Source organism: Vidua macroura, chromosome 1, assembly GCF_024509145.1.
Source record: "Vidua macroura isolate BioBank_ID:100142 chromosome 1, ASM2450914v1, whole genome shotgun sequence".
Classification (NCBI taxonomy): Eukaryota; Metazoa; Chordata; class Aves; order Passeriformes; family Viduidae; genus Vidua; species Vidua macroura.
In genome coordinates this window covers 31,042,096-31,063,988 of record NC_071571.1, presented here as the reverse complement: position 1 = coordinate 31,063,988, position 21,893 = coordinate 31,042,096, and the positions used below count along the sequence as shown (strand labels likewise).

At 38.1% G+C, this 21,893-nt stretch overlaps 1 protein-coding gene across 1 annotated transcript in view; it reads right to left on the bottom strand.

Moving 5' to 3' along the window:
* Positions 1 to 21,462, bottom strand: part of ABCB5 (ATP binding cassette subfamily B member 5) — a 33,474-nt gene extending 12,012 nt beyond the window's left edge. The window contains exons 1-18 of the mRNA XM_053982489.1: positions 21,414 to 21,462; positions 20,284 to 20,368; positions 20,100 to 20,148; positions 19,126 to 19,270; positions 18,618 to 18,684; positions 18,209 to 18,400; positions 16,892 to 17,063; positions 15,795 to 15,919; positions 13,287 to 13,461; positions 12,882 to 12,995; positions 11,911 to 12,021; positions 9,442 to 9,567; positions 7,997 to 8,200; positions 6,648 to 6,818; positions 4,084 to 4,245; positions 3,393 to 3,620; positions 1,323 to 1,469; positions 688 to 792 (exon numbers count right to left, since the gene is read on the bottom strand). Coding sequence (XP_053838464.1) covers positions 688 to 792; positions 1,323 to 1,469; positions 3,393 to 3,620; positions 4,084 to 4,245; positions 6,648 to 6,818; positions 7,997 to 8,200; positions 9,442 to 9,567; positions 11,911 to 12,021; positions 12,882 to 12,995; positions 13,287 to 13,461; positions 15,795 to 15,919; positions 16,892 to 17,063; positions 18,209 to 18,400; positions 18,618 to 18,684; positions 19,126 to 19,270; positions 20,100 to 20,148; positions 20,284 to 20,368; positions 21,414 to 21,462 — 2,427 coding nt within the window. The remainder of the gene's footprint in view (positions 1 to 687; positions 793 to 1,322; positions 1,470 to 3,392; positions 3,621 to 4,083; positions 4,246 to 6,647; positions 6,819 to 7,996; positions 8,201 to 9,441; positions 9,568 to 11,910; positions 12,022 to 12,881; positions 12,996 to 13,286; positions 13,462 to 15,794; positions 15,920 to 16,891; positions 17,064 to 18,208; positions 18,401 to 18,617; positions 18,685 to 19,125; positions 19,271 to 20,099; positions 20,149 to 20,283; positions 20,369 to 21,413) is intronic.
* Positions 21,463 to 21,893: the final 431 nt, after the last annotated feature.

The following is a 21,893-nucleotide window of genomic DNA, read 5'->3' as shown; positions in this document are numbered from 1 at the left end:
CTTGAACCTGAATCTTGATTTTCTCACAGAAAGGAAGCAACATAACAAAGAAGGCATCTATATATTACATACTTGTATCACAACCACCCAAGCAAAGGGAGATTAAACTTTTCTGGTCAATCTTGCACACACAGACAGCAACACTACAAGATAAATCAACCTGTCTAGTGATTGGCCTCCCTACCCTGACTGTGACCAGAAACATTCACTCAGAGCAGTGATACCAATGGATTTGTATGATGTGGACATCAGTGAGCACACAGTGTTTTCTGCAAGCTTTAAGAGCGCAAGAAATTATGGAATTTACTCAATGGTATGAAAAGAACTGTCTGCAATGGAAAGAGTGAGTCTGCGTTATACTTACTTTGGCAAGAGCCTATAGACTAGTCAGTGAGAAATATCGCTATTAACTTTGACTTTTAAGGCTAGACCCTCAACTTTGATTTGAATCATGTTGAATTAACATTTCCTTCAGCAGATTATTTAAACCAAGAGCAAAAATACAGACATATGTCTTTAGGTAAACATTAACATTAAACCTGCGTATCTCAGGAAAACCCTGGTACTTGTGCATATTTTTGTCAGCTCTGATTGGTTTTTTACTTCTCAGATTGTGTTGATACGAGTTATACCTGCAGCCTGCTGGAGAGTTCAGAGTTTTTAAAATTTCAGTGTAGTGACACTTACTTGGATTATGTATGCTGCTAAGATAATCACTCCAAGTAAAAGAAATATTAAAGAAAGCAACACAGTGTTTTTGCTCCTTTTTTCTGGATCTCTTTCTTGAAAAGCCTATGAAAGGAAAAAAACCCACAAAAATGAGTACATAGACAAGCATCCATTACATAAGCCAGCCTTCACCTCAAGAAGTTTGTCTACTTTAATTTCTTTTAGTAAGTGTCCTGGATCCTAAAATCAGTCTGTAGTCAACTTTCTGTTGAGGACCCAGCAGGTAGTTCAACTTTCCATTTAACCTACATCGCACTAATTTGTTCTCCCAGATCCATCAATGTTCCTCCTTCTCTCCACTAGTCAGATGCAGTTCCACCATCCTCTGCTTCTAGAGAGTGCCTTCAACATTTTTCAATGGATGTATTTCGAGTTAATCCCACTCAGAGACTTCCATGGAAAGAAATGAGTGGTTAAGCATGAAGAAAGCTCAGGACTGCAACTTCCAGTTGCAGAAAAAAAAAACCCACCCAAAAAACCACCAAAAACCACCCCACCAAAAACTCCCAAAGAAACAAAACCCATAAACAAAACAAAAAACAACACCCCAGACAAAAAAAGAAAAAAAGAAAGAAAAACCCCAAAAAACTTACCCCAATGATTTTTCCAAATATAACTGCAAATGCAGGATGGACTGCACCTATGACAGCAGCAGCAATCACTCCCAGCAGTACATAGAACCACTCAGGTTTGTTCAGAGCCAGAATTTTTAAGTAAGGCACAGGAGGAAGATTTTCTTCCTACAGGAAAAAGTCATAAGTTTTCCTTGGAAAGTTGCAGAACATAAAATTCTCAAGACAGTGGGTGTTCATTAGGCCTTGAGCAGTGAACTGTCTTGGTAAAATGCTGAAAGCCCTCTCTGTGCACTCAGATCAAGCAAACATGCTGGGGATTTGCTGCTTTGCTGTTTCATGTCCTAGAACATCAACTGCACTGTAAAAATTTGTAGGCAAAAAACTTAACAAAAGGCTAAGTCATGAGGGGAGAGGGGTCAGGACAGTTCACTGAAAGTCAGATAGGACTGGTCACCATGAATGGCAACTAACATTTCAATCATTATAAAGAACTGAAAGTCTCACAGTTCAGAGGATAGAAGAGACCCCTCCAGCTAAATGCCAGTGGGCTGGCAATAGAACAATTGGGTAGAGAGGTCATTTTTCTCTTTGGCAAACTGTATCCAATGAATCATCACCAAAGCCAGGAACGAGGCATATGTTAGAGTCAGTTAGCCTGTTTGTGCTTTCAAGGCACAAAAAATGTTCTGTCTTGCTTTACCACTTTATTTAAGTGCCTATGCTCCAAAGGGATATTTCTGGAAAAGTAAATAATGAAAGCATCAGAAATGAGGCAAAATACTAGTCAGGATTATAAGCAAGTTGCTCTTGCTTCCTGGTTATTTTATCCTGCATTTTAGATGCTGAATGAGGGTGGCTAAGTCTCAACTATAAAAGTGGGCTGTTTTTTTCTGAAATAATTACAACTGCTGGATGTTTGGCTTCGTTTTTTCTGAATGTGATGAATATTGTATCCTTGAGCATGAACACCCACTACTTCCTCTAAGGTCTTAAGCAGTATTAATATACAGCCAAAAAGTATCTTTTGAAGTTATATGACATTTTACATGATAATTGGAATGGGCCCAGCTTGTTCTTGCTATTTGAAATATTCATTAGTTGGAAGATGTATTTTAGAGAGGAGGAAAGTCTATGGATAAAAATCATACTAAGGATTTAATAATTATTTTAAGTATTAATTACAGATGAGATCCTAACTTTCACAGACTTAGAAGTCTGTGAACTTTGGAATTTATATTTTAGGTCTTCACTTCAAAGGTCTTGAAATCAGGCAAAACCCTCGAAAAACTAACCAAAAAAACAAGCAACTTTAATATACCAGACTACTCTTCCAATATTTTTCATGAAAAAATACTACAAAATAGAAAACAAAATCAAGTTTCTGTTGAGCTGCTCATCCCAAGTCTGTTCCAGAATGCACTAGAAATCTGCTCTTTTTGATGCTATGAGCAAGTTTTTCTCAGCTTTGATGAAACAATATAGTTTTTCTTAACCCAAATTTCCCACGTGACTTTTATTGATGTATGACATATGTCAACCAAATTGTTTTAACTGTAAAAACCCTGCAAAGCTGGAGCATATACTAAAACATAAAGACTAACGGTTCTTTTAATGGAAATGCTCTTCAAAATGTCAGGGGTTTGATTACTTTTTTTTTTGCTTGACATAAATGTAGTACAATACTCCAGAGTGCCTTCAATTTGGGTACGCACACTCCAGGGATTATATTATCCAGCAATATTTGCAACAGTAAGTACCAGGGAGTAAAGAATCTTGCAAATGAAATCTCTAGCTTAAATTAGAATTCAAATATCTGTACCACTGAAATAATTCTCTTAAATTGTACAAAGCAATGTGACAAATCAATAGCAATTTTTTCCAGTTACACATTAACTCAGTAGTGTTAAAATGAAGATCTTTGTTAAGACAAATTGTCCTCAGATACTCAGTCTGATGAATACTGACTGCAACAGAACCTGAGTAAAGGTTGCATAAAAGACAGCTATCTAAAAGTAATCCAAGATATGTGGTTTTTGTTTATGCTTACATCTTATAATCAAAATTCTAAACTGAAGTTCTAATACCAACCTCCACCTCCTTTTGTTTCTTCTTTTTTCCAAAGGGATTTTTAGATGAACTCCTCTTGCTCTTATATCTGCTGGATCTTCTTTGTATGCTGCCTGGTATCACAGAGGTTTCAAAATGATTTTGAAGAGTCAGCTCTTCCACAGGATTTATGTTTTCCTCATATTCCTCAGATCCTGTGCCTTCACTATCTTCTGATGAGCCATTATCTTGAACATCACTGGTACAACCCTAGTGAGAATTCAGGATATACATTTACAAGGCATTTTGACTAGAAAGACTTTTTTCCTCCTACATACTGCTGTTTCAATTGTGTAACTGTAGTTGTCTGTAGGCCACAGATATTTCAGTCTGCAACTGCAGAGCAGTAGACTATTTGATTCTGATTTTGTCCCCTTCTTTTCCTTTAAAGCCATCTATGGAATCCACCTGGAATCTAACACCTCTATGGCTATGCCATAATGATGCAGTCTGTGCCTTAAACTCACTTATGTTTTTGTCATATTGGATTGCATAAATATGAAATGCTTATGGGTAAAACCCCAAAGAATTCCAAGCCTGTGTCTGTGCCCAGACTAGAATAACTGAGCAGCTGCCAGCTGGATAACATGCAGGAACGAGAGAGAAAATAGCTCCACCAACCATTTGACAGCTTTGTGAAATGGAGAAAGAAAGTAAATAAATTTGCCCTTACCTGCTGCATTACAAGGGAATAGTAGACTCCTTTCTGCAGCATCAGTTCACTGTGTGTCCCTTGTTCAACCACGACACCTTTCTCAAATCCAGCAATAGTGTCAGCAGTCCTGATTGTAGACAGTCTGTGAGCAATCACAATGGTGGTACGTCCAGCCCGAGCCTTACAGAAACACACAAAACCCAGTAACAGTTAAGATGTACAAGAAAATAGCACAGAAGTTATTTTAGTCTCCTGTAATATATAGTAAACCAAAAGCTTAGAAATACTTTATTTTAAAAGCAAAGATTATTTTTTCCTGGTTTAGTGTCCTTGTTTAGCAGTCCAAGGGCAGTTTCGTTTGAGTAATTTAGGCAGAGAAAGCCACATTAATCTTTTAGATAGGCAACAAGTACTAAAGACCATAATTAAAGTTTATTTATTATTTGACTTCTATAACATTTGAACTGTTTGAGGTAAAGTTGCTCACAAAGTGTTTCCATGTGCACGTAAGCATGATGGGGAAATGCCATGAGAATAATTAGATCTTTCTGAAAACAAAGCTAGGATAGCAAATGTATAAAGAACAGATATTTTCTTTTTATACTGTCCCTGCAAATTTTTGGAAGTACAACATCAGCATAATTTCTGACAAGACTTAGCAGGAAAGCATAGAGGAGCAAACTTGCATCAAAAACGGGTTTGGGCCACTCCCTTCTGAAACTTATTTGACAACAATCCTACTGGATTATTACATTATATTATTTGGCAGAAAGAGCTGCTGAAGTCTCAGTTGGCAGATTATGTGTTCCACCCCTCTCCAGATCTCTCACACAGACCAGAGGCACACATAGCCCTCATGCAGCAAATGAACACAGGCTACCTTGTGACTGCTGGACATGCTGGCTTCCCTCCACCTTGATGCCTGGAGCAAATGGCATCTTGGCATGAGGAGAGATCCAAGAGAACCTCATGCAGTAAGTATGTTCTGTGAACCTGGAACCTGCTGAAAGTTTCTTGCTACAGAAGTTGTGCTTCGTATGGGCACAGGGACAGGGGTATGAAGAAGATAAGGCCATCTGCAGTAGAGGACTGCTTCCATGGAAATTAGAATTCTTCCCCCTACACCTGCCATTGTCATGGACCCAAGGCAAGTCACTCCCAGGAAGTCTGCCACAGTGTGGTTTTTATGCCTCTGGCCTAACGCACAAAGCCTTCACCACTGCAGCTGGGAGCGGTGATCAGAAGTAGCAGAATGCTTTATAGGGTGCAAAGTTATCTAAAAAGAGCTGGCTGCAAGGAGATGCACATGCATGTCCAGAAACAGTGAGTGTTCATGAGGTTAGCATCTCTGCTCCTCAGCTGTAAAAATAATGAACAGTAGTAGACCCAGTTTTTCCACTCAGGGATGTTGAAATGAAATCTGGAAATCTCATTAGGGGACTACACTGATGGACATCAAAATACTGTAAAAAGATGACTAAGTTATGATTCAGAGCTCATTTTGATGTGTTCTGATAACATGAAGAAGGATGAGAAAGAGTCCACTTAATTGAGTGACTTCCCTCTGTTATGCACTAAATGAAGCAATAAGCTTATGGAAAAGCTAGGTACTTGATTAGAAAATTTAAGAAAAAACCCAAAACCAAAACACGCAGAAGAAAGATTATATGAATATTATTTTTGCATCTACATGTTACCTCAATACTAATATCACCGGAATTACATGACTATAAAAAAGATTGTCACTTTACCTCAGATTTAAACTCACTAGCAAGTGAAGATGACAAATTCTGTATTTTCCTTGAGCCGTAATGGTAATTTGTATTTCTCTGCATAACTACTGAAATGAAAGGCTGGATTTTCCACCTCATTTTAAAAATATATTAAAATAAATATTAGACAAAAGAAAAAAACATTGAAGCCAAACCATGAAGTTCTTTTTCAATCAAAGCCTATGGGTTCCTACTGTATGTTGATGGAAACTGCTGATGAAGGTGGGCTGTGAGGAACGTATCGTGTGCTGGTCAGAGACATGGGTACAAGATCTGACAGCTCTGCTCTGCAGCAGCACCCACCCTAGAGCTGTGGGGCTGCTAAAAGCAGGAAAAGAATGAAAATGGCTAAATTTCAAGAGCTTTCTGAAAATTATGAAGCAATTATTCAATAAAGAACAAATACTAGGGATATTAATATCAATACTTCGCTATTAATCCACCTGAAAAAGGCCATTCTGTCCTCATACTTTGCCTTGATAAGATGCCATCAATGTTTTACCAGCAAATGAACAATTATGATTTGAGAAAGGGAGTGCAGGAGACCCAAGTTACAGTTCCACATGACTAAGTGTCTTCATAATTATTAAGAATGCAAAACCAAAACCCCTAAAAAATTAAACCTGACTTTCAAATAAATTTTTGATGGTTCAGATTCCCTGTTAAAACACAGAAATTGAGCATCCATCCAAATTTTACTTTCCAATGCGCTTGATTCTGATGGAAGTCTGCACTGAAAATTGTACGTTAAGTTTTCTTAAGTGCTTGTTGCACTTTTTCATGACAGCTGCTAGCTTCAGTGAGTCCTACCTTATCAAGAGCTGCTTGCACTATGGATTCACTCTGAGTATCTAATGCAGATGTAGCTTCATCCAGAAGAAGAATCTTCGGATTTCTTGCAAGGGCACGGGCAATAGCTATTCGTTGCTTCTGTCCTCCACTCAGCTGAGCCCCTCTTTCACCTACCATGGTGTTAAATTTCTGATAAAGGAGAGAACAGAATTTGCGAGACATCTCAAATCCTCACTTCTCAGTGCAACCCCAAGTACTCATCTTCTAGAAGATGTAGCTTCTTTCAGCTGACTTGAGCACAGGCAGAGCTATCATGGAAGGATGTCCATCCAACTGACCCTTAGCCAAATCCTCCTACCCCCACATATTGTGCCTGCCTAACTTTGAACTTATGGTTCTTTAAAGATCTTTATTGCTCACTCAGTGCTCCAAACCATGGGGTTTCTCAAGGCAAGATTGTAAAAGGGATCTCTATATTTTTTGAGGATTGCCTAACTTTCCAAAAGGGTTGGAATCATAGGGAGACACCAATAGTGTGCCTCCTTTGAATCTGAGACACTCTGCCTTGGAGTGCCATGGTTTGGTTCCTACTGACCATATCACTTACTGCAAAGTCACAAGTCTCAAAGTCCACTGTAGTTTTTATACTACAGTGCTATTTAAGAGTAAATATGAACAAATCACTCTTCCTGAGAAGAAGGAACCCCAGAACAGATTGACATGCTTGAAATGGCACATTCTTGAGAGATGGAGCCAAGCTCTCTAAAGTAGTAAAAGGATTGGAAATCAAATCCCAGGTGGGCACTTTCCTCACATTTTTTAACTTCAGGAGCAAAGGCAAAGACATATTATCCATTTATGAGGATGTGTTTAGAATGCTTGACCTTGCTTCTCAGCCCCATTCTGAAAGGAGTAAGGCACCCACTGCTAAGAGGGTGAATCTCAGGCAAAGAAAGAGCTTTGTAACATGCCCTGCTAAAAGGGCATAATTATTTACCTCCACCCACTCCCCCCATTTCCTGAAAATGTACAGACAGCTCCTGACAAAGGGCTTTGGCTTTCTGGTTCTTCTTTTTAAAAGCCAACTCTTCTATGCCTCATGAGATGGGTAGGGATGGCAATACAGCTGTGAAGCTTCCTTTCTCTTGAGTTAGGGCATTGACATTTTTTCCCAGACTCCAGCACAAGTCCTTTGAGAGCACCCAAAGGCGCAATATCTAGTTGAAAAACTCCCTAAACTGAAAGCTGCTGGAGACAAGAAGTATATTTTGAGAAGTTGTAGTATAACTTCGATTCCCATGCTCTGCCTCTCAGACACAGGACATCAGCCTAAATGGACCTTTCGTAAGGTAAGTTCATGAACTTACATCAGGCAGTCTAGATATAAAGTCAAAAGCATTGGCTTCCTTGGCTGCTTGCTCAATTTCAGCATCAGAAATGTCTTCTCTGCCATAGCGAATGTTCTCAGCTATTGTGGTTGCAAACAAAACAGGCTCTTGGCTCACAATGCCAATATTTTCTCGTAGCCACTTTGTATTAAGGGTCCGAATATCTCGACCATCTAAGGTAATCTGAGATGAAAAGAGTGTGTCAAAGAAGTCAAGGAAGTGCACTCTGTTCATAATAAAGCAATTAATTATTCTTACTTGAATGACATATCAGCCTGGAGGTCAAGAAAAAAAAAATATTGTCTTTAATAGAAAACTATGCTGGGGATAAGCTACAACTGCAGTTTTTCCATTTCTTGCACAAGATGGAAAATGATGATGAGCAGCATAAACAGAGAAGACATCAGGGGCTTTCCCCCTCCCCCCCCCCCCATTTGTTATCCCCCAATAACCATTGTGTCTGAGTTAGCTTAAGAATTTTACAGCTTCCTTGCACACTTTTTACATGATTCTCATGCCCCTATGTCAGTTTGATATCCTTACAGTTGCAGCTACACCATCATTTCTGTGGCTGTGCTTAACATCAGATCAAAGAGAGTTCAAGTTGGCTAAAAGGAAAGGGAAAGTTATTTTTAAGCTAGGTAATTTCCAGTGTGGTCCCATGAACATTAGCATTGACACAGCAAAATGGGGGCAGGAATGAACAGCCACAGGAAAACTAAGTTTAAGAAAGAACTGTGTTGAAAACAGCTGCCTTGATACCGTATATACTGATAGTTCAATTTTTCATATTTGAATTTCAACTAGCAGTGGCAAGTATTAAGTAGCATCCTTCAAATATCAAGAATAAAAAGCAAATTTTCTTAAAAATACATTGTTTAATTTCTCTTATTTTTTTTCCTTTGGAAATTTCATGTGGGAAGTATTTACCAACTGGATTTAGTGTTTAGTGGTAAAATACATACCCTGCATAATGATGGAAACTTCTGTTGTGGGTTAGCAGATAGTGAAAAAGAAGCCAAGAAATCAACCATTTTAAATAGGAAAACTCTCTCCAGGTTTTAGCTTACATTCAATGAAAAGGAAGCAAAATACAGCAGGACTCTGTTGGATTATGCTTTGCCTAAGAATGTTTAGGGAATTTTAAAAATGAACAGTTGAAAATTATTTTAAATTCAGATCTTGCAAGTCCATTCAAAGACTTGTGGCATTTGCTATTTGTGATGTACTGTAAGAAGGAGCAGAACAATGAAGTCAGGCCAACAAGAGATGATAGTTAATTTAAAATTTAAATTGCAGAAATATGAACTATACAGATATATGTTGAAATTCAGTCAAAATAGAAAACAAGGTTCAGTCAATATGGGAAACTCATGCATGTCCTAATAGGTCTGATTTTTTACAATTCCTTTGCAGACACTCACTTCTCCCTGGTCAGGATCATAGAATCTCTGCAGCAACTGAACAGTAGTGCTTTTTCCACAGCCACTGGCACCAACTAAAGCAATGGTCTTCCCAGTCTGGACTTTCAAGTTTAGACCTTTGAGGATCTGGGAAGAAATAAAAAAAAAATTATATCTTAGTTTAAGAAGTTTGATTAGAGAACAGTCTGTCAAGGTAAGTGTAGCTGTTGCTATCAAGGCAGTAGTGAGGGCGCAGTTTGAAGGTATGGCAACATTGATAATATAATTGTATAATTGTATTGTATTATTGGCAATAATAATAATTGTACCTGGGAATATCCAGGAGCACTGGTAGGAAAAAGTCTTCACCTATGCTTGTGAAACATATTAGCCTTTGAAACAGGATAGCTGCATGCGACCTGCCTTTTGGGAATGGCCCCTAGATCCTTCTGGCTACCAAAACAAGCCTGGGAATTTTTTGAGAAGATTGATAACTGGAACAGGCCAAGTTCATGCCAAGAAACATTTTAAGAGTTCCCTTGCATAGACCATTGCATTCCATTGCCTGGGAAAATTCCCCAGCACACTCAAACTAATATAGACACAGCCACACTACTCTGAACTTCATAGCTACTTTTCTCTGATTTGTGGGATCTGGTAGCAGGCTTGGGTCTTAAATTATCCTGCTATGCTCTATTTTCCAGAGCATAATAATTACGAATCTCACAGAAAATTATTTTCAGGTGCTAAAAGGTATCACTGAAAACCAAGCCTGCTTTCTTCTATTTTTAAAATATAAATGGCTGTTTTGACAAAGTAATTGCTGGGAAGCCCTTAATAAATCCTACTCTTTATTGTTAACAGCCTCAGCAAGCTGGGGAGTAGCTGCAGTTGATGATATCATTTTTGCTATTTTCACATTTAGAGAACATTTTACCTCAAAAGATGTCCATGTCATTACAAGTAATGCTGTGTAGTTGCCAAAATATTTGGCTGCTATGGGAACTCTTCTTGTTTATACCAGGCTGATTTATAAGTTTGCCTACACATGTTTTTGCAATGGGAGATTAAAATAGTTGCAATATTCCTCTCCTCTCCCTGTATTATATCCACCCAGTTTTATATTCCCAGGAAGCTGATATCCTGGTGCCTGCACTATCAAGAATGAACTTTATTCTAGGTACCAGATATCTCCATATGCAAATAATTACTACCACACACTGGCTAATTCTAACTCTCTTTCATCAGGCAATGTATTGCCAAGATTAAAACTAATAGTAACTGCACTCCTTAGATCTCTTTAATTTGGTTTAACCTGGACAGGTAAGATTGTACTGTGTAGTATCATCTGCTTGAGAGAGTGTGGGTAACTTCTACACAGCTTTGCTGATTCCTTTTGGCTCTACTAAATAACATTGATGCTCTTAGTAGGGAGAGCTGCTGACTCAGATTTGGGAAGGATAAGAAATATTTCTTATTTCCCTCCCATTTGGTGTGCTGACCCACAACACAGCTCAGCAGCCTGAATAGGATTTTTTGAAAGAAGGATGAAGACTGTGCTCTGTCCCTTCAGATTTCTGAGCCAAGAGAGATAGAAGATGCATTGTACAAAATTCAGTTAAGGAGAAAGCCCAGCTCTGAATCTGCCCTCCAGATATCCTGGTGTCCTGGAAACAGATTTGATGCACAATGGGACAGACCTCAGAAGACTGAGTTGGAAAAAGCCACCTGAAGAAACAGCCAGAGAAGTATAAACATTCCCATGCTCACCTCTAAATTAGCATGTCAAGGTTTTAATTGTTGACATTTGAAATCTCTATTTCCACCTCGTTCTTCACCAAGGAAGAAACAACAGCAGCAAATTTCTTTTCACCTTCATCAAGGTGTTTAAAAGATTGTGAACAAATATGGCAGAGAGGGCAAACCAACTGTGTCACCACAAAAGTAATCACCATGACATGATGTACACAGGTCACTAATGGAAACTGAAATAGCAAAGAGCAGGCACAACAGTTTCTTGAACAGCAATTTTAACATATGCCCAAAACAATGTTTGACTTCCAAATGTACATTTAGGATGATATGTTCACAACAATATGCTATCAATGTATTGAAAGTCTATCTCCGATAATTTTTCACATGGGATATCGTAACTCCAAAGAGTCAAGGAACTGGAAAAAAAATAATTTTCTGTTTTAACTGCTTAAAGTCTGGAAGTCTTAATGAAAGATTTTGAAAAATCTTATTTGATTTATCAAAACTCTTTTTCATAGAAATTCAGACTAGAAGCAACACATATTAAATTTGTCCTGCAGAAGAGAATGAGATACACAGCGACAGTAGATCTAGAGCTTTGTTTTTGTGCATCATTGGGGGGAAAGTTATGTCCCATCCCCCAAAATAGGAATGCATATGACATTCAAGAACAAAATTAGACAAACAACATGGACACAGGTTGAGTAAGTTCAGTAGTCTAAACAGAACACTTACTTTAACATCAGGTCTGGAAGGGTAACTGAAATGGATGTTTCTGAATTCAATTTCTCCTACGAGTTTGTCTGGCTTGTAACCTTCCTTAGAACTGCTATCTATGAGCCGTTTCTGGAAAGAGGTTTGTAAAATAAATTGGTGGTTATTTCACTTTTGGAACTGTTATTTCTGCTACATGCATTGTCCTTTATTTTCTCAGATGCTGGTTTACACTGCAGTACATAGTTGCAGAACTGCTGCATTTTACCTGCAGAATGCTGAATATGGGGGGACATCAAATTGTGAATTATACTTGCCAAATATAGTGCATTTTCAAAAGCAACAAAATCTGTAGCAGAAAATCTATAATTGCAGAACTTAACTGCATTCTCTTGCAACCAAAACATGGGCTTCAGTAATCTGTATAGGAGGGTTTTATACTCACATCAAAAAGAATGATGTAGCCATTTCTCCATGAACTTTTGATTCCTACTTTAAAATGTTTTATATACACAGATAGGCAATTGCTGCATAGCACAGCAAAATCAAGATAATGATATGGAAATCTTTTTTTCATAGCAACATCAGCATTACAGATTATTATTGTTATAACTTTCAATAGTGATATTAATCCCTTCTTCACCAATTCACCTCCCCAATAAACCCCATCTCAGCTGAATTTGTGCATACATGCATTTTTAAAAATTAATATAGTGCCATACTACTTTCCCTCTGGAGCTGAAAGTCTAATATTAGAGAAAAACCTCAACCATATATCTCAGACACACGTGCCAGGTTTTCCAGCTTTCACTGTAAGAAATAGGCTGGGTTTTTTTAGATCAATGAAAATATTATGGGTTTCTGTAGTAAACATCTATAGAGTTGGGGCTTTAGGGTGCTTTTGTTACATTTCTCAAGGGAAAAAAAAAAAGGAGAAGGAGTGGAAGCTAAGTTGGTTGAAAGGCTTCTATTTTATATAGTTAGGTGTTTACCTTATTGATAATCTTATATACTTCATAGGCAGCCCCACGTGCATTGGCCATACTCTCCAGGTTAGGAGCTGCCTGGCCCAGGGAGAAAGCTCCAACAAGCACAGAGAAGAACACCTATGGGAGATGGAGAGGAACACTGCAATTAATGATTACAGTGACATCAGTGCCTACATGGGCACTAGAAAGACTTAAGCACCAGCTCTAGGTTATTCATCCCACCTTACAGAGTCCAAGACAATCAAACTTGTTTCATTAAAAGCTAGGCAAGATGAATACCATTCATTTGTTTTATACTGAGTCTCTAACAGCTAGTTTAGCAAGCACGTGGCAGAAAACAGAGACACCATTTGCATAACTTTCCCTGAAGATACAGAACATTTTTCAAAGCTGCATTGCTGTACTTACAATTAACACACGGCCGATGTCATAATGTGGATCCTCAGCAGTGAGCTTGGTCCCATACCAAAATGCAAGGGCATAGGATCCAAAGATAAAAAATTGTGAAAGACCTAGGCATGTGTTAGTGGTAATGGATTTTTTCATTCCAACACGTCTAGCCATCTCTAAGTTAGCATCATATCTGAAAGTGAGTAAGGAAACCATTAATTTGACAGGTACCACATGCCATTATGGTTAATACTTCCAGTGCCCTTTTCTTAATTAAAAGGATTTACGTAAGAAAAATAATTAAAATCTCAAAGAGAATACAGGTTATTTTTTTGGTTTTTTTTTTACAGAGGACTATTAGGGAGGTAAATAATTTGAATAAATCTGCTCTGACTTATGTCAACAATATTGGCATACTGTTATCGAAGACATTCAGAAAACAATTAAGCATCACAACTTTGTTATCATAATGGAAGACAAAATAGCACTCTTGAACTCATTGTTTCCATTGATCCTGAAAGGAAACCTTGAAAAGATTTTAGCAGCATTGTTTATCACAAAGGTCAAGGTTAGTTGTCCACATTTAAAACAAGCAAAATAAAAATAAAATCCTCCAAAAACCCCAGGCAATAGGGAAGGTGATCAATGAGAGCTCCCTCCAAATGCAAAGTTGTTCTCTTACTAGCCATTTTGGGATGTCAAGTATTTTTCCCTTTGGTCAGTTTACTGATTAACATATATAACCAGTAGACGCAGAAGATCAGTATAGAGACTAACAAGTTCAACTAGAGAATTGTTTTTTCTAAGGATGGCTCAAATTCATTCACTCATCCATAGTTTTCAGCAAATAGCTTTCATTTACTCAAGTTCATTATGCCAACTGTAGCCTAGGAATAGTGCAACTTTCTACCTATAATCATCATGGTCAGTAGCTTGCACTCTTTTTCCCAATACGTATTCTCAATGAAGTACAACCCCATCATAGGAAGACATGCAATTCGTTCAGCTGGGAAGAAATCTTTAAAAAAACTGCATTAATTTTGTTCATGTAAATTTCTAAGATGCCACCCTGTGGTATTTGTTAGTCAAACATATTGAAATATTTTGACTTGATTGTGCTCTTAAAACCAGGCCCTAAGTTTGAGTCAGTAGCATCATAGGTCTTCCAGGGAAATGGGTACTGCATTTAAATAGTGTGATAAATGCAGGTGATCACTCAAATACTGAGGAAAAGCCAAGCCACTGCCAGAAGCTAAAGGTGACTGAAGATCCCTTGCAAGAGCAAACTTTTGCCATCAGTGGAAGCACTGTGCAGTGAAAGGATGTTTTTCCTAACTCTGAGGTCAGCATTCAAGAGCCATGTAGGAGTCACAACCCACTCTCTGAAAAATGCACTCCCTGGTAGGAGTTTGTCCCTAGTTGAAGATATTCCTGGAGGAGCCACTATGTTTGGTTTGGATTTTTAGATTAAATGGAAGTAGAACAGTGGAAGAGGATGGCTGGTTACTAATAAAAAGGAAAGGCCTTACTTGACTCAGATATCAGTTATTTTGTCTTTAGACAAAGTATTTTGAATGAATATTGACAGCTCCTGTCATTTAATTTTCAGACACTGGTAATTACAGAAGATGGGGAGGGGGGGAGGGGCAACTTATCTAGGTCATCTTAGGGCTTTTTTTGCCTTTACTGTGCAGACAGGAACAGTCCAAATACTGTTGCATCTTAAAAACAAACTCCAGTAAGCGGAAGACAGACCTATAAGATAGTCAGAGCTCAGTCCCTGGAAGCAAATGCAGGAACAGGCTGTAGGATCCTAAGCTAGTGTTGACACCACCTTAAAAATTCTGCACAAGACAAAGGCAGAGTTGAAAAAGATAGAAGAATTTCATGGGGCATATGGATCAGATCATCTGCTTTGCCTTTCCCAACTGCAGGGAATCAGTGATGCCTTGTATTTGTATAAAAAATTTATTGTTTATCTGATAGGCATGTCAAAAAGTTTGTGGCCAGCCACAATCATTCTGCCTTGTATGTGTAACTAGGGCCCATACTGGGAAACTACAGATGTTGTTTGCAAATCATTAAAGCTGCAAATCATTGTAAAAGCCAGTAATGTGATTTTACCCAAGGCTGTTATCCAGTGTAGTTTAAAAATAAGCTCAGTAATCAAAGATCAGAACACTAGCAGAAGAAGATAAGCAACTGATTGCATGCTTTGTTGCATCTGACTCATGGGTAAAGGTAACCTTCCCACCACTTTCACACTCAGTTCAACTCCAGATCTCAATCAAAGGAGAAATCTTCATCTCTGCTGCAGTGACAACACCAAGTATCCTATACTCACTGACTAGGTCTATTTGCACACCTTTATTTTCAGTTGATTTGTCCACGTATAGAAAGACAAAATGACACAAAGGAAAATCTCATCTCTGTGCCCCTCCATTAAAAAAAAAAGTCCCACAAACCAAACCCACAACTAAATAATTATATTTAAAATATGGCAAGAAAATTAATTTAAAAACTTACTTCTCTAATGCCTTCTGCTGTCCATTGAAAGCCACAACAGTCCTGATTGCTGTCAAAATTTCTTCTGCCACAGCTCCTGCTTTGGCATAAGCAGACAGCTCTTTAGCAGTAAGGGATGCCAGGAGCTGAGAAGTTGGAAAACAGCTGTTATTGCAACCTACTGAAGGAATATACACACACTGTCTTGGTGAAGGTGCACAAGATCAGACTAGCAACATGGGGGTCAGCTCCTCCCCATACCCTGGATTTCCCTCAAATGGAGTTCAATTAATCATTGTCTCCTCATTATAGTCAAAGGCTTCACAAACATCAGGTGAGCTTCCTGACCCATCCGCTTTCCTCCCAAGCCTACAAACTACACTAGGAAAAGTGATGGAGGGTGTGCTGCAGCTGCTCTGAGTTTGAGGTTTCAGACACTAGAGCACAAGCAGATATTGAAGTAAGCAAGACAATCACATTACAGACTCTAACATTCTTTTTCTTAGCTTTTTTTGTGATGTTTCAGATAGGAAAAACCCCATAAAATTATATAAATAGCCACTCAGGAGTATGAGCCATACACATTAACATAGCTAAACATTACATAAGGGGAAAGTTTTCCTATCTGAAAGGGAAACCTCTCCAGCCATTTCACTGATTTATATCACTTCAGTTTTCAGCAGCTGTATGTATCTGCATAGCTGTATAGATTTATCCTGTACACAGCATGGAACTTGGTAAATTATTTGCAAGAGATGTGGTACATGCGTGTGCAGATGGAAAGAGGTTGAAAGGTATTTGTGCTAGGAGGGAAAAGTGAGGGCTTCCCCAGTGCTTGCCATGAGGAAATTGCTGTGCCAGAAAGATGCTCTGATGCAGATTACCCTCCTGCAACATGGCATGAGGACAGAATATGCAGACAGAAGGAACACAACTTACAGGAGTGTGCTTGGGAACCCAGAGAAAGGCTGCAGGAGGAGTAGAAATCAAAGTAAGAGTGGGACCAACTTCCCAACTTAGAAACCACATTAGGTTTCTCCCATTCTCTGCCCCTTTTCTGTGCATAAAAATTGTAAGGTTTTTCTGATTTCTTTGTTTAAAAATCTCCACACACTTACAGTTGACCAAACTGCTGCTGATGCAGCAAGTAGTGGGCTGACTGACATAACCACCAGTGTCAGCTTCCACCCATAGATGAATCCTATAATAAGCCCTGACACAAACGTGGAAAAAAACTGCAGAAATATACTGATCTTGTCTCCGATGCCTTCACGGATGGTGTTGATGTCACTTTAAATAACAATAATAAAAAAAGATTTGTTAGTTTAGAATCACTCTCATTTTGACTCCCTCCCCCTTTTCTTGCTGTGTGGCCTCATGTCAGGAGCTTTGCTATTTCCTAACTGGCAAAAGAAAATTTCTAACCACAGCTACTGAGCTGTACCATTAGGCTCTCCTGTAGCCAAAACGCAGCAGAAACCTCCTGTTTTTAAAGACTCATGTTCTGTATCCTCAACATTCTCTACTGTTTCTGTGCCCATGTCACTAGGTCACCAATTACCTAGTTTCCTCATCTGGCATCCAAATGGAGCAATATAAGTAAATAATCAAGCAGCCTCTTCACCCATCTTGACCATCTCTGATGATTTCTTCTGCTCAGCTCTCTGATGCATTTTATGTTCGTAATTTTGGCTACTGACTCAGATGAAGAGCTACCTCCATTCCATCATATCATTATTTGGAATAACCTCCATTTTTCAAATTTTCTTCCCTATTTTCTCTTCCCAGAACATACAGATATTAGAGTTGACAGTGGTTTGATTTAAGCTTCTTGTACACTTTTCAGGACAGATCTGTGTCCAAAGCTACTATAAAATCCAGAAAAAAAAGTATTTTAAAAAAAGTAGTGTTCACGCATATAATCCCATAGCACATGGGCATTACAGTCCTCACCCCTAAATCTACTGAAGTTTATGGAACAACTTGAAAGACTTGAACTGGCTAGATAGACTACTGCCTGAGATAAAAGTAAAGGAGGTACTTGTACAAGTACTGATTCTGAAGTCAAGGCTCATTTCCATTCAATTAAGTGTCAGCTTTTGGTGTTTATAAATTAGGTGGAGACAGCAGAGCTGTTTGTTTAGCAGTGGCTGAACATGTACTTCATGGACTTCAGAAAGCCAGTTTCAGGCATTTCATGAAAACCCGTTCTAATGCACATATCATAAACTGCACAAATGAAGCTGAAAAGGATAATGAATTTCTCACTTTGAGCTGTAATATTTCACACTTTAGGTTTGGTAGATTTTCTTGGTTTTTGGTTTTTTTAACTCTCTGTAGTCTATTCTGCTGAGATAAATGTCAGTTTTCTTTTAAGTGCCATACTTGGGGATCTGTGTATGTGTGTAAATGAAAAACCAAAACAGAGCCCTCACTCTGTCAGTCTGGTGTTCAATGTTCCTATCTGGGTAGTATCAAACCAAGCCATCTCCTGATGGAGCACTGAAAAAAAGAACTTCTGCCGGATCCTTGCGGTTTGCCTTGTAGCAGTAACCAAAAATGTCCACACTTGGATGATGCTCAGGATCAACACAGCAAAGCCAATTCCCACGTAGTAGTAAGCAAACCTGGGATAAGGGAACAAAAGCCCATGTGATCCCACTGTACCTTATGAGAGAAGTTAGACACACAGAGCAGCAACTAGTCTTCATTAATCACACCAAAGTAAATACTGATGCTTGTGATGCATTATTGGGAAGGCAAACATGGCTTCTGCTCAAACAGAAAACACTGTAAAAGAAAACCCTCCAGTACATTATTAACAGGATAACTACAGACCCTTACTTTGTCATTTCACCTTCTATATCCACACCTGGATCTGACAGGCAGCTGGAACTGTTTACTGAAGTATCTGTGAAGAGGAAATAAAAAGTAGGAATATTTGTGGAAGTGTTATATAGAGGAATTGATTCATGGCAATATGGGGCCATCATGTTTGGGAATGTTTTGTATTTTGCAAGTGTGGTCTTGCAATACAAACTTAAATACAAAATTATTTGGCAAATACACATATTTTTTAAAGCAATTAGTGATAACTGAGGTTGATCGTACTCCCTACTATCTTAACAAAGTCAAAGAACATTCATAAAATGCACATCCAATGCTTTGTTTTGCCCTGGTCTAGTCATTAAAGATGGATTGAAATGACTGGGGTTATTTCCAGCAGGATGAGTGTTGCTCATAATATACTTCTTTAGATATGTACCAGTGTATAGTCTGGGAGAAAAAAGAATCTTAGCCGCAACAGCAAAGCGCAGTCAATATGTAGAGAAAATTAATTTAAACTTTTTACCATTGGATTGCACGCCACTTAGCACAAAGCTGTTTGTCATCTCTCCAAAGATAATGATCATAAGTGGCATTCCAGTACCATTTGCAGCCGCTGCAACCAAGCCAACTATCATCAACAGGACATCCATCCCATCAGCATAGCGAAACTATGTAAGCATTAGAAGGGAAAAAAAAAAAAAAAAAAAAAAGAGAAAAAAGTGACATTACACCTGACAGTTCATGCATTTGCTACAGTACAGCAGACTTGCAGAACATGCGTCATCCACATATTCTAAGTAGCAGCACTCCAACTGAAAGTAAACTCAATACATAAAGATTTTGTAGTAGTGCAGTAGTACCCAGGCTGCTAAGAGAACACTGGTAGGACACAATTCTCAGTCTGGAAAAAAACCTACACACTTGCAAGTGATGATGACCTTTGTAGAATATATTGTATTTTATGTTCCATTGAGCTACATATTTACTAAGATAATGCCTCTACTATGTAAACAAAAGTGAGTTATTGACCAGCACCTGGCTTATACCTACCAGTAGAAAATGTTTTCAGCAGAGGTATATTGTATCTTAAGACTTGTCTACCCCCAAAGCGTCGTTTTGTTAGAGGAAGGGTGTGACTTTAAACTGCTATAGATATGCCAGGATGTGGTTAATCTGAAATCGGAGCATTTTATTCCTGACTGGCGTAACCATCTCATAAAGTGTAACCATACATGGAATAAACCACAGAAGAATAAAACTTTTCTTGTTTCAGAGTAATCAAGTCCACATGCAAGAGCCACGTTTCTTTGGGCATAGCTGTCCTACAGAAAACGGCCACAAAACAGTTATCAGTGGTTCTCAGAGAGCAGGTCTCGAACCAGTAGTCCTCAGGCTACTTCTCTGGTTTTTGGTTGCCTATAAATTGTAATCATAAACAACTCACAATGCCAAATGAAGAAAAGAAAGTATAAACAGACTATCAAACAGGACACTAACCAATTCAAGAATGCCAACCATTTGTTTCTCTGGCTTCTTATCTTCCTTCCTAGAGTAGAGTACAAAAGACTAATTAAGATGAGGGTTATTTTTAGCAAACCTGTATTAAACTCTTCTCCTCCTTCCCCTGCCCCTCTGACATCCCCATACACCCAGTAACTTTAAGTTAAAAAAAAACACCTACATTTCCTTCTTGGGCTTTAACTGGTCTATTTGTTCTACATGTTCTTCATGCTGGAAAGAAGCATCACACCCTTTGCTTCCAGATTCTGTGAAATAAAAAGACTTTTTAGCATAACAATCCATCTATTATACTACCTTCTTGTGTCTTTCACTGCTGATTCTTTTGCATTTAAAGATTAGGTTTTTATCGTGTTTTTTGGGAGGAAGTTTCAAGAGAAATTCACCAGGCTCTTTCTCTTCAGTTCATCTTTATTCCCAGAAAAAAATTCCATGTCTATTTCTGAGATGGAAACTTCATTTTTATAATCCCAATGAATTTATACAGAAAGATTATCAAAGGATAATCTTTCAACTCTATAGGAAAGAGTTAATTCTTCCTTCAAATACTTGCACAACTCAATGCAAATTAGGAGAAGTCCTCACAAAATGAGTGGAATTGCTTATAGTGAAGGTTATAATTGCTATAGGTAACACAGAATAGATGGTAGTTAACTAAAGAATCATGTCCTTGACTCTAATAACCATCTTCACTATTCCATTGCAGTAGTTTTTCCATGTCCCACTTCCTTTGTGTTGGGTGGGAGCTTCAGAAAGTTAGATGAAAGCATAATCCTACCCAGGAAGCTTATAGTTCTAAATGCTCAGAATAAGACATAAATATATATATAAAGAAACAGATTAGTAACCACAGTGGGGAGCCAGCTATAAAACAAAAGGAGACAAGTTGCTGCCCATATCAGCCACTCCCAATTTACACTTTAACTTTCGCTGCTGACTCACGATGAATAGAATTTTTTACCTACTGTTTTAAGGCTAGTTGACCTACAATGGCTGCTTGAGACAACCATTTGAAAGCAATAACGTTCTTCCAGCTTACCTCAGGAGAATTTTCATGTCCAGGCTAGGACCTTCCTGAACAGCTTTACAAATGCAAATCAATTTTGTTGAACTTGTTGGAATGATTCACACAAAAAATATTTTATAGGTGTGGCTTTAACTAACTCATTCATAGGAAATTCATCATGGTATCGCCTACAAAATCACTATGTCAATCAGGAGAGCTTTACAACATTCTTTAGATTCAAATCTGTGGAACATATTCTTCAACACATGTGTGGTGTTCTTTCTTACCAGGATCGGAGAGGTTCTGTTCTGTGGAATTTGCAGAATAGTCCTTCATTGTTCTTTTTGTTGTGTGCTTATGAGAGAGTCACATTAATTAGAACCTGCAATAAACCCCCCCAACAAAACACTTTGATTTAGCAAATATTTAAAGACTTCACATCTGTGGGTTTTTCCATGACTTATCACATTTTGGTCTCAATATTATTCTACTTAAATAGAAAGACTAAAAAAAAAAAAAAAAAAAAAAGGTAACAGCATGAAAAAATAAGTACTATTAATGAGATATTAAGAACAGTGAACACTATTAGTAGGCGACTTAGGTCAGTAGCCTGTTTCAGTAGTCTTTTATGATAAATCCTGAAATCATTAATATAAAAGTTACTGTAAACCATCTCTTACAGAATAGATGATTTCCCTCATTACCTTATGTTTGATTAGAACTAAACAAACAGCCATAACATAGTCATGAGTACAACGATAAGACAT